The 11,944-nt window shown below is 46.4% G+C and overlaps 1 protein-coding gene across 1 annotated transcript; it reads right to left on the reverse strand.

Moving 5' to 3' along the window:
• Positions 1-289: 289 nt before the first annotated feature.
• Positions 290-10,650, reverse strand: LOC123147026 (uncharacterized). The gene is made up of 17 exons (XM_044566282.1): positions 10,489-10,650; positions 9,375-10,135; positions 8,990-9,286; positions 7,797-8,412; positions 6,593-6,698; positions 6,412-6,491; positions 6,218-6,250; positions 5,794-5,926; positions 4,757-4,868; positions 4,475-4,555; positions 4,099-4,169; positions 3,200-3,256; positions 2,779-2,850; positions 2,194-2,442; positions 1,430-1,542; positions 1,220-1,312; positions 290-725 (listed from the first exon to the last, which is right to left on the reverse strand). The coding sequence occupies exons 2-17, from the start codon at positions 9,943-9,945 to the stop codon at positions 578-580; spliced, it is 2,832 nt and encodes a 943-aa protein (XP_044422217.1). The 5' UTR covers positions 9,946-10,135; positions 10,489-10,650; the 3' UTR covers positions 290-577.
• Between the last annotated feature and the right edge of the window lie 1,294 nt (positions 10,651-11,944).

Consider the following 11,944-nt stretch of genomic DNA (forward strand, 5'->3'; position numbering starts at 1 on the left):
GCATCATCTTGGCGGTACCTAGACAAGATCTTGGTTCTTATTTTTTAGCATCACCTTGGTGATTTCTAGACAAGGTCATGATTCTTGTTTCTGAACATCATAGATGATTGATGCATTGCGTGTTAACGGCCACTTTCTCAAGAGGTGCAAGCACGTGGCTTCCATAGGAGGGTCCACTTGTCCGCGACATGAACTTCATAATGAAATGGATCATATGACCCTCCCTCTCACCCTAAGGTTAGGAGGAGATGACAAAAGACATCAAATCTATGATGATAATCATCCCACGGGAAATGAAAATGCATAAAGACATTGACCATATTATCAGACTAAATAAAGTGAGCTTGATGGGCAGCCGTCGCGTTCTAGGTACATATTGGCATACGGATTGTATTTAGTGTACACTTTCCTTGTGTGAGTGTGATCCTATTTTTAAGTCTGAAAAAACCCAATACAAGGATAACAATATTTGTCCAAAGTTTGGGTGTAGCAAATATATTTCTCCAAAGCGGAACAACACAAGTCTAGTTAGAGATGTGTCGCTCCCAACACATGTTGTACCAGGTAAGCAAAGTCTCTATGTCTGCTCCTCCGCGGACAGCTCCAGAAGACGTTCCGCCTCCCTGAGGAACATCCTCGTCAGCTGCTTCTGCCCTCTACGGTACACTATACACGACCTTCTGTTCACTCTCGATTTCGTCGCTTCGACGCCTTCGACGGTTGCACTGTGAAAAGGAGGACAAGGAAACAGTAAGAAATCACCGATGCCGTGGCAGTCAGATTTATTAAGGACAATGCGGACAAAACATGCACCCTAGCTAAGATCAGAAACTAGGGTATTGTGCGGTTTTGAGTCAATCACTTGTTTATGGCACAATACAGTTACAGACTTGTTTATGTACAGATAACTGCAGGAACCAAAGTGGTCAGGCAATTGAACTGATTGACGTAACAAATGAAACATATTTCTAGTTTTCCCTGGGCGATGAAAATTTCAGGCGGTATTCCAGCAATATCAGCTACATTGCTCACGTTGACGCTGTGGCAATCGAGTGCTTTCTCCAAAAGAACACATTGCTTACTGTGGCTCTTAAAATAGTCACTGTTGCTAGTGCCCAGAAGTAAATTTGGATAACTATATTATGTTAAGATCTATACAAGAAGAGTAAGCGTTGGAAATAAAAACAGGCATCTTCCCAGCAACATAAAGAAAATTTACCTCAAGGAGTCATCTGGATCGTTGAAATCAAATTTCTCCAGCAGTTGACTGTCAGATGCTTCTGTTCCAGTTCCTTCTTCAAGTTCAGCCATTCTTGCAAAATGAGAGGATTGATCAACTAACTGTTCACACTTGACAGGGCTCTATCAAATATAACAAGTGCATGGTGCACGAAGGAGGAGGAAAAAGGAGTCATATTGTTTGTATTACTTCACCCTAAGAAGATCCACAAGCAATCCCAGCGCTCCATGATCACCGCACACCTCCCATATAGCGCTTTTGATCTCTGCATCAGATGGTTCTCCATCCTCACTAGATCCAACCTAGTAAGAGCAAGTTCAAAGAAGGGTCTCAAAACCAGATGATCACAAAAAGACAACACTTACTGTCCTTCAAGCCCAGATGCAACGCATCCTAAAATGGTTCTTGACTCGCTCTTTTTCTTTAAAGAAAAAAGCCATATGTCATAATGCTAAGAACAAAAATTTAATTCAAAATGAGTTAGATCAGCAAACGAAACAAATTGCTATGAAACTAGAGCGCCGTTCCTCCATGAACAACTCTTTCAAAAAAGGGAAATACACAGGTTTAACTCAGTGTCTTTACAGCAGGCACTCTTGTTAACAGGTTAATCAGATGGTCTACAACGATGTTTTATATGGTATTTTTTAACACCAATAATGATATATAGTAAAGCTACTCCAAACAGAAATATAAGGAGCTCATCATCTCATCCAGCAGTTGGTAATGTAGCATGATGGCTAAAATATGAAGCTAATACTCACTTTACATCTTTTGTTTTCAGAGTACCCAGTTTGTCATCTACTCCCTCCGTTCGGAATTACTTGTCGCAGAAATGGATGTATCTAGACGTATTTTAGTTCTAGATACATCCATATCCGAGACAAGTAATTCCAAACGGAGGGAGTAGGAATCAACCCACGCTGTTCAGTATGTGAAAGAAAAACACCAACCTCTCCAAGCAGGGAAGCAACCTGTTCAAGCTCATGTTCTTGCATGGCAATTGTGCGAAGAGTACTTAAAAATTCTTGAGGGAAAACATTTTTGTGGAGATATGATGGAACTTTGCGTTGACCACTCCAACTGTAACTAGAAAAATGACTAGCATTTTTCTTGTTATCATCTTCACTAGAACTGGTGCTGGTTCCTAAAAATCCCCTATCAAGCAAACTTGTAGGTAGAAGACATCTCAATTCAGCCTTCTGCAAACATTAAATACATACAAAGTGAGAGCCATGCTGGCAAGTGGCAACAGCTGCTCAGATGGGTTGAATTCATTAGAAAAGTCATCACAATCTCGAACCATGTGTTTCCAAATAAAAAAAATAACTCGAGCCACTCAGTAAATATCAAATACCCCATACAAAACAAACCAAAGACGGCGGGGTATAGATAATAAGTGCAATCAAATTTCTGACTCAATTCCAGAAAACTTTGTGTTGGGTAAGTTCATCTAAACAGAACATAGTTGAAGCCATACAAGATAAACATAAACACTTGGTGTAATTTTTTTAAAAAAAATAAACACATATTTGTACCTGCATCTCAATTAGTTTCATCTTAACGTCAGCAGACTGAAGCTGTCTAAGAGCTTCTACTGGATAATGAACCTGCAGTTAAAGCAAGGACATCAAAGGATAAACAGCTACTTCTTACATAAGTATGCTATAAGAGGTTCTTAAAAAAGGTATTGATCTATTATCAAACTTAGAATACGCTGAAGGCATTGATGTACCATTTATCAAACTTTAACTCCTAATTCTAAAATTGCAGTGAATAATGACTTTCCTGTTTCTCCTTTTAGTGTGAGCTGGTTCTTTTTGTTTCGTTGCAATCGGTCACTTTAATGGGTTCACATTTAGCATGCAATCTATACGTTAACCAGAAAATGAAATTTGCAAAATATATCCTACAAATCTTATTACAAACTTTTGGCGCATACATCAATGTGAGGGTTACCATGAGATAATCATCTGGATTATTGTCAACCACAAATCCATATAGGTACAGCAATTCCTGTTGGTAAACACAAAATACATTTCATCAGTAATTCTATTCTGATAACCATACATAAATCATGGCGACTTTGCTGGTATCTTTAATGACTACATGTTGTTTTAAACCCACGCATAAATAGTAAATCATGAAACACACTACAGTTTCTTGATAACAAACATGATGTTAGTGCAACTTGTCATTCACCAATGAGATAGAAAAGTACCTTCCCTGTTTTAAGTATGCTGAAAATCTAGAGCCAATATGCACTCTTAAACTAGCATATATGTATCAAAAGTAAATCTGTAAGGATATGTGGATCCATGTAGAAAATCACAGATCCAATGGACAAAACAAAATGGACATGGAGCCAGTGGACTGGAGTGTGTGTACCTCCCTCGCCCCGTCCAAACATTTATCCTTTCATTATGCAAGCTGTCAGGCCTCAGTTACATGATAATTCTTCTCTAGATTATTCATCGGGCGTGTAACTGTGTGTGCAACTCTAAAGAAACTACATCTGAGAACTTTTACCGTTCTAGAAAAAATGTACCATGACGTGTACTAGCTAAACGATGATGAACAAGTCTGAAGACAGGTGATAAATACTAACTCCATCAAATATGATCAAAAGGGAAGGATTGTTATATAAAGAGAACGGAAGGTAACAAATATTATATAGGATAATATTTAGCTGTCCTGGTGGTTTATACCCTTAGATCTAGTGTTAGTTCATGCTTTGATATCACATGTTATCACTGTTTTCATCGCATCGCATCTTACTCCATGCCTTAATAAAGTCAACTCTAAAGTCTCAAAAGCTGTAAAACAAAGGCTAGATTTGTTAATAATTGTATAAGTACCTCATTTCCTTTGTTGCCATAATTTATGTAGATCTCTGTCCCAGTCTCAACAGAGCTTTTACCAGCTTGCACTTCAGAAAGAAACGAATATAAGGAGGTTAGATCAGTGACATTGTAAAACTGTATAAGATGGAAAAACACCATTTAATGTGAGGCTGGCAAATGGTCCCTGGGGCCACTTGTAAGTGAGCCAGTGACACACAAGACACTGATGATGTTTTTAAACTGGCATGATCTCTGTGATGTTACCGAGCAATTTGCCTCCACAAAGAATAGACACGACCATAGTGGGAACTATAATCTACTAACAAACAAGTTCGGAAAAAAATCTTAAACGAAGAACTATGAGATACAAAATTTGGATCAGCATAATTACCAAGCATGAGGTACATTGAAGCAGGAATTCCTGTTAAATTTCCCACCGAATCAACTTCCCATGTCGCCAGAGCCTTTACATCTAGAGTGGACAATCAAGCTTATCTTAGAATGGGGAAAGATCAATACTTATTTAACAGAGAAAGCTTGACTGTCTTCACTAGTAAAATTCATGTAACTCTTGGCAAATACACACTGAAGTGTTTCTTATGGGTATCCTCCAATATGTCATGCCAACTGACTTAAATCTAGATCATTCGTGTACTTTACTTAGGACTCTTACTATGGTTACAGAAATCGATTCCTGGCACGAGTCCCTCAACCCAAATTGACTCTGTATTACAAAATTCAGGAATCTCTTCACCACTACAATTCTTCGTTGTAATGTCAGTTTCCTGCAAATAAACACCAAGTGTTATGTTGTAGATGATGATATCTATTAGCTTATTTGGAATAAATAAAAATAAGATACCAGAAGCCATAATTATTAGAAAAAATGACTGGCGCTAGCTCATCAAGCATCAAGAAGTTCTTCCAAGTATTGCTATATTATAGGTCTATTAATGTACTGCTCCCTCCGTTCACAAATATAAGAAGTTTTGGATATTTCAATATGGACTACATACAGACTGAAATGAGTGAACAAACACGCTAAAACGTGTCTATATACATCTGATTTAGGAAAAAGTTAGAAAATCTTATATTTGTGAACGGAGCGAGTATTATTTAGCCCTTGTGTGACTATTTAAGTCCATTTTAGTCCTTGATAGTTAGACTGTGTTTTACAAGCTGAACTGTTAGGCATGATTTCTGTAATAACGAGTATATGGATGCCCGCTATTCCAGCAGTTACAGGAAACCATTATTTCATCAGCATCACTTCTCTATATCTTACAGATAAAATCACTGTGTTCTAAACTGCAGTTTTCCCATTGTTTGCTGTGCCCCTCAAAAGAGGTTAAAAACTGATGATAATTATTTATGCAGCAAAAACAAATGCCAGTAATTGTGACATTGTAATTCTAGGATATGTGGGTCGCGTAAGTTGCAGCTATGACTACTCACCTATCACCCAATTAAATATTTGATCCTTGGCAGTGATAATAATGGTAGCTAAGGTTCTTCTCTTTGTGGTTAAATACCCGTTAACTAGTTCCACTGACATTTAGCCATATTCCACAAAGGTTGTGCATAAGAAACAAATCCAGAACCACCGGTATAAAATAGAAAAGGAAATTTACATACAATGCGAGAATGACAAATACTTAAGATTAAACTTGAGTTGCTAGACGGCTCTTGTTCGGGAAGATTCAAACTAACCTGTTGATTGGTGAGACTAGAAGCACCCAAAACTTCCCCAGTTCTGTTCTGTTGTTCATCAAGCGAGCCCGGAAAAACGTAAGAATGAGGCAGTGGGATGTTCAGCGCTCGAGTCCAGAAAATCGAGTTTGCCCTGGCATAAACTCATATTGGTGATTGGCATGGGGAGAAAAAGAGAAGAAATAAACCTGCAGATAATTAAAGGCCTCATTTCGGAAGTCTAAGCTGTTAAACAATCGGATTTAAAGGAAGGATTGGCTGTTGAAACCGTTGCTTTAATTAAGTACATATTCCTTGATAATAAAGTTTTCACCTAATTGGGACTTTCCACATATTAGCATGGGAAACCATGCTGGCAAAATGATATCAAGTAAAATTTATATACTTCCGTTAATACTATAAATGCAACTGGTGATACGCATACCAAAGGAAGTCCTCAAACCGCACTTCAATTGAGCTGCAAAATAAAACATTTGACGGGTATGAGGTTCATATATGAAAAGGTGCAATCCCCTGTACAGCAAAACCACAGCACAAAAGCATTCCTTTGAGATAATAAAGGAACTGTGTGTGCGTGTGTTTGGTAAAGAGCCAATACGGAGCAAAATCTCAACAAACCTTCCCGATTCATCGACATGTAGAAGCTCCTCGACCAGACCTTTCACCTTATCATCGAATAACTTTTGTAACGATTCTCTCTGAAACAAAAGCCCCCATTATGTTCATTTCCACCAATGTACTGCTCTCTCAATGCCCAATCCAACAAAGAAGCAAAAGCAGCAGTCTGCAACTGACGAACCTGCATGACCGTGGCGCGGTGCAGCGTTGTGCCTTCCACCTCCGCGAGCTCCTCGTCGCTGAACCAGACGGAGCTCCCGAAGGTGCTCGGGAGCACATCCAAGTACCTGCAGACGCAACGAGCAGAATCCACAAAAGTTAACGGTGGTTCAGAGTTCAGAGTTGAGAGCAGGGGGAGAAGGTGTGAGCTTACGGCTTCCAGAGGGAGCTAGGGCGGAGGCGCTCAGCCATGAGGAAGAGCATGACGAGGAGGCGGTCGTCGACGCCACCTTCCTCGAAGAGCGCGCGGCACCGCGCGCCGACGAGCGGGTCCTGCAGCACCCGCATCGGGGTGACGGCGAGGTCCAGCGGCACCGCCATCACCACCCCTGCACCACCAACCACGCGGCCGATCGATCAGGGCCTTGCAGAGCCTCCGGCAGGGGGGAGAAGAGCGATGGTTACCGTCGGCGGCGCCTGCATCGGCGGCGGTGGCGTAGACGCCGAAGCCCTTGCGGCCGCAGGCGCGGATCGTGCAGCCGCGGAGGTCGGCGCCGTTGGCCTGCGGTGGAAAGCGGCCAGGGTTTAGGAGAGCACGGGGACCGGGGGGGCTAGGGGAGGGAGGAGAGGGCGCGACCTGGAGCCATTGCAGGAAGCACTGGAGCTTGGCGTCGCCGTCGGACGGGGCGGCGGCGGCGGTGGACGACATGGTGTTCGACGAAATGCGCGAGCGAGGCAGAGCAAAGTTTCAGCTTCGGAAGTTGTTGCCTAAACTTCTTTGAAAGAAGGAAACGATTCTCAGCAATATAAGAAACCATTCAAATTTCTGGTCAAATCCTCTCAAATTTTACGAACAAACTCTCCAGCCGCAGAGGCTGAAAACACGGTCAATTTCTCCGTAAATCGACCCGTTCCGCGCAAAATTCACAAGTTCCAAACACAGATTTCGCATCACCACTTGGCACCAGCAACAAACACTCGGCGATCTACTATATAAGTCTATAACAATATCATCATGTCCAGATTACACTCTACTACAACCAGTGGCAGTGACACACTCATCTCTAATCTCTTCTCGTCTCATCTCACTTCGCCGGCTTGCGTCGCAGTGCAAGCAGAGAGACGGGCTACAGTAACAAACTCTGACGCCGGTGTAGAGCCGATGCTAGCACACGAGCGAGGCGCGGAGGGAGAGGGTGGTGGACAGGTGCGTGCACGACGCCCACCGGATCACCGACTCGGCCACCGCCATGTCCAGGTCGTGCTGGTGCCCCCGCTCGTCGCCGGCGCCGATGGTGTGGTTCCGCCTGCTGCGTGACGACGGGTTCGCCCTCGTCACAGCCGCCCCTCTCAGGGCCGCCTCCGCCATCCTCCTCAGAGCCGAGGAGGAGGTGTTGAGGCACACCACCACGGCGTCTTCGACACAATGAGCTCCCTTCTCCGTGGTGATGTCGCCTGATGCCACCAATGGCTCAGGCTCGTCGGACCCTAGCCCACAGAAGAACGAGAAGCTCGGCATCAACACCACAGGCGCAGCATCCTTCATGGGTTCGGGGCTGTCACCGAATGAGAATAACAAGGCTCCGCAAGATGGAGCTGGAGCCCTGGCTGCGCTGAACGCAGAGAAGGAGGATCTACAGGAGAATGTTGGAGAGCAGGGTTCTTCCGACAGGCCCTGGCAGGCGATCGGGCCGCCGGTGCTGAAGCTCACGTCGCGGCTGCGTGTCGCCATCGGCGTGGAGAACGAGCACGAGCCAGGCTCCTCCCTCCCAAGGCCGATCTCAAGGCAACCACCGCAGGAATCGCGCGAATCGTTGGCGTGTTCTCGTATCCAGGAATGCTCTGCACAAAGGGCGGTTGTTTAGGCAATAAACCCCAGATGGTAAACAACTGTAAACTATCATCAGGAGAAAGGAAACCATTAACAGCTGATCTGTACTACACAGTAAGGTCTGGAAATGAAGCAATGACAGCCAAACAAAGATTCTATCAAGGGTGACAGAGATGAATCATCAACACTAATAAAGAAGCAACCATGTGAATTTTATTTATCAAAAGGAAACATTCAAGGGCCAGCAAAGATTCAGACTTGTTTATTTGTGTACCCTAGTGGTTCTACCAGAAATCCAGAACATGACCCTAACACTGAACCTTTAGCTGGCGCTAGCTCATGACTTAGCAGTGAAGACTTGATATCTTATTCAAAACAGCTTTAAATAAACAATTGTATACTGATCAACCAAATTCCGATTGATCTCTACATTCTGGTCTACAGCTCAGTTGCATGAAGGCATGGACATGAATCATCAAGAACCAAAGGTCACTTCTATGCTTGTGTATGATGCTAATGATATAGAAAGGAACGGAATGCCGAGCATCCTATGGTTTCAAAACAGATGATGTATGTCTGATGTCTCACCTAGAACTTGCTCAGCTGTGAGCCTCTGTGCGGGATCGCGCCGCAGCATGCCGGTGATGAGCTCCTTGGCCGAATCCGAAACCCTGTCCCAGGGGTCGGAAGGGAACCGCAGCTCTGTCGACCTGATACACTCGAAGATCTTCGACTTGGTCTTCCCCCAGAATGGTGGGATGCCACTCAAAAGGATGTAGAGTATAACCCCGGCGCTCCACACATCGGCAGCCTCGTTGTACCCGCCGGCAAGCACCTCCGGCGCAATGTAAAACGGGCTCCCCACCGTGCCGCTCAATCTTTGACCTGACAAAATCCAAACCCCCAATTTAGCCTCCAAAGACCACCAGACATGACTAATCCAGAGGTGACCAGACTTGTGAATCAACCATACCAGGCTGGGTGTAGGTGGCGAGGCCAAAGTCGGCGAGCTTGATGGGCGAGGACGGCGACTTGCTGACGAGGAGGATGTTCTCGGGCTTGAGGTCCCGGTGCACGATCCCCTTGCTGTGGCAGTGCGCGACGACCTCCATGAGGTACCTGAAGAGCGTGGCGGCCTCGTGCTCCGGGAAGCAGCCGCGCTCCTGGAGGCGGTGGAAGAGCTCCCCGCCGGCGCAGAGCTCCATGACGAGGTGCACCGAGTCCTGGTCCTCGTACACCGCCTTGAGGTCGACAACGTTGGGGTGGCCCGAGAGGCGCGCCATGACCTCGATCTCGAGCCGGACGCCCCGCACGTCGTCGGGGGAGGTGAGCCGGTCCTTGGCGATGGACTTGCAGGCCAGCGCCTCGCCGGTGACCATGTCGGAGCAGGACCGGATGACCCCGAACTGGCCCCACCCGAGCTGCTCCCCGAGCGCGTACCGGTCCCCGAGGCACGAGGCGTGCGCCGCCTCCAGTATCGCGCCCCGCAGCCCCGGCGCCTTGTACGAGTTGTACTTGGCGCCGCCGTCGCCGCCAGCGGCCATTCCTAGGAGGGGTTCCCAAGCGCCGGAGTCCAACGAGGCCGCCTCCGCCGCTGAATCCCCGCCGGAATCCGACGAGGCCGCCCCCGAATCGCCCCGGAGAGCTCCCCCGCCCCTGGCAGAACCCCGAATCTCGCGGCCTCAATCAGCGCCGCTCCTCCACGGCCGTGGGCCGGTCGCTGGGCAACTGAATCTGCGACGAGGAGGAAGGAGAGCAGGGGAAAAAAAGGCAAGCTTTAGCAGTCGAGAACCACGGAAACCGCCTCGGGAAACCTAGCAGAAATCCACCGCAGATTCCGGGGGGCGGCGGCGGCGGTGCTGGGAAACCGCCACGAAATTCAAAATTCCCAGCGGGAACCCCGCCCGCCCGGCTTGGCAGCTCCCTCCCGGGCAAGCGCTCGCTCGGCCGCCCGGCCCGCGGCCTGTCCCGCGCGGATCGGAGCCCGGCGTGCGCGCTGGAGATGACTCGCTCGCTCGGGGCAGCCCCCCGGAACCGCGGCGTGGGAAGAAGGACGAGGAAGAGCGGAGGGGAGGAGGGGCACTCACCCGCGCGGAGGAGCTGCGGCGGCGGCGGAGGGGACGGAAGCGTCGCCGGCGGCGCGGCGAGGTCAGCAGCTCGCGGCACCCTTCGGGGAGGGGTGGAGACTGGAGACGGGGAGGGAGCTCACGGAGTTGTTGTTTGGTTCCGTTGGTGGTGGGCCCGGGCCGGGCCGGGGCCCACCTGTGATGGGGAGGGGGGGATTAGGGGGAGCAGATGGAAAGGGAGCCCGGTTAGCAGGACTAGTTTATTGGTGTCATCATCCTCTTTCCACTAAAGCAATTATAGCATCTTGACAATGACAATGACAAACCCATTGATGGTATATATGTTGGAGCACTAATCATCATCGCCCTATTTACATGTTTGCTAATCATGTGGTTTGGTTTTGGTTTGATGTTGCCTTGTCATTGTTGTTGTTGTTGTTGTAATTACTGGTATGCCAATGCCGAGGAAAAAACTAATGATATGGCTTTGGAGGCAATTGGGTTTGGGAGTATGCTCTTTGTCTTGCTTTCGCTCTCTTGTGGCAAGTTGTTTATTAGTGCCATGTGTGTCTAGATTCATAGACTTGGAGTCAATCAGGGATGGGTTCGGATTGGCACGATCGTGCGGTTTTAATATTTGAAAGTTGAAACGGAAAGTTGCCTGTGTGTTGGGGGCTTGGAATTTTTGTGATGCCGACCGTTATTTGGCGCCAGCGCACGCACATGCACAATAATAATTTGCACATCCCGTTAACGGTTCACGGAGAGAATAAATGTACTTTCGTCTTCTTCACATTTAAGGGTTTAATTAATGATATCTTGAATGTCAAAAGATACAAAGTGCCGAATCAGCGCGTACACATGGTCGATCGTAATAATCTGCATATTCCATTAACGGTCCATGGAGTGAATAAATATGCATTCATCTTCTTCACCTTTAAGGGTTTAATTAATGATACCTTGAACGTCAAGAGATACAAAGTGTCAAAAAAAGATACAAAGCGTCGAACTAGCTTACAAGGCAAGCTCACATACACACGAGCGCACACACACACACACACACAAGATCAGACCAACTAAGTGCTAGTGTAAGTAGAATCAAAATGCAAAACTAAGTCAATAAGCCACACGGAATAGCAAAGCTAACATCTAAAGAACCCAAGCCGTTGGCAAGAGGAGTAAGAACAACCGAGATTTGCGGAGAATGTTTAAACCACCATCAAACTCTTTCATCGAGGGACCCCCTTCCACAATGATTGGGAGCACTATCCACGAAGGGCGAGGTCCACCGGAAATTCAAGTCATCAGGTTGATGACACTCCATCAGATCAAGGTGAGCACCCTATCGCCAAAGACCTCACCAGCACTGCCACCACTAAGAGTAGTAGAGAGACAGCGCGCCTCAAGATGGTGCATTCATGATGAGCATGATGCCGAAGCACTGTGCACCGCCCGATTTGAACTAGATCTGAGGGTT

This window comes from Triticum aestivum, chromosome 7A (assembly GCF_018294505.1).
Source record: "Triticum aestivum cultivar Chinese Spring chromosome 7A, IWGSC CS RefSeq v2.1, whole genome shotgun sequence".
Lineage (NCBI taxonomy): Eukaryota > Viridiplantae > Streptophyta > Magnoliopsida > Poales > Poaceae > Triticum > Triticum aestivum.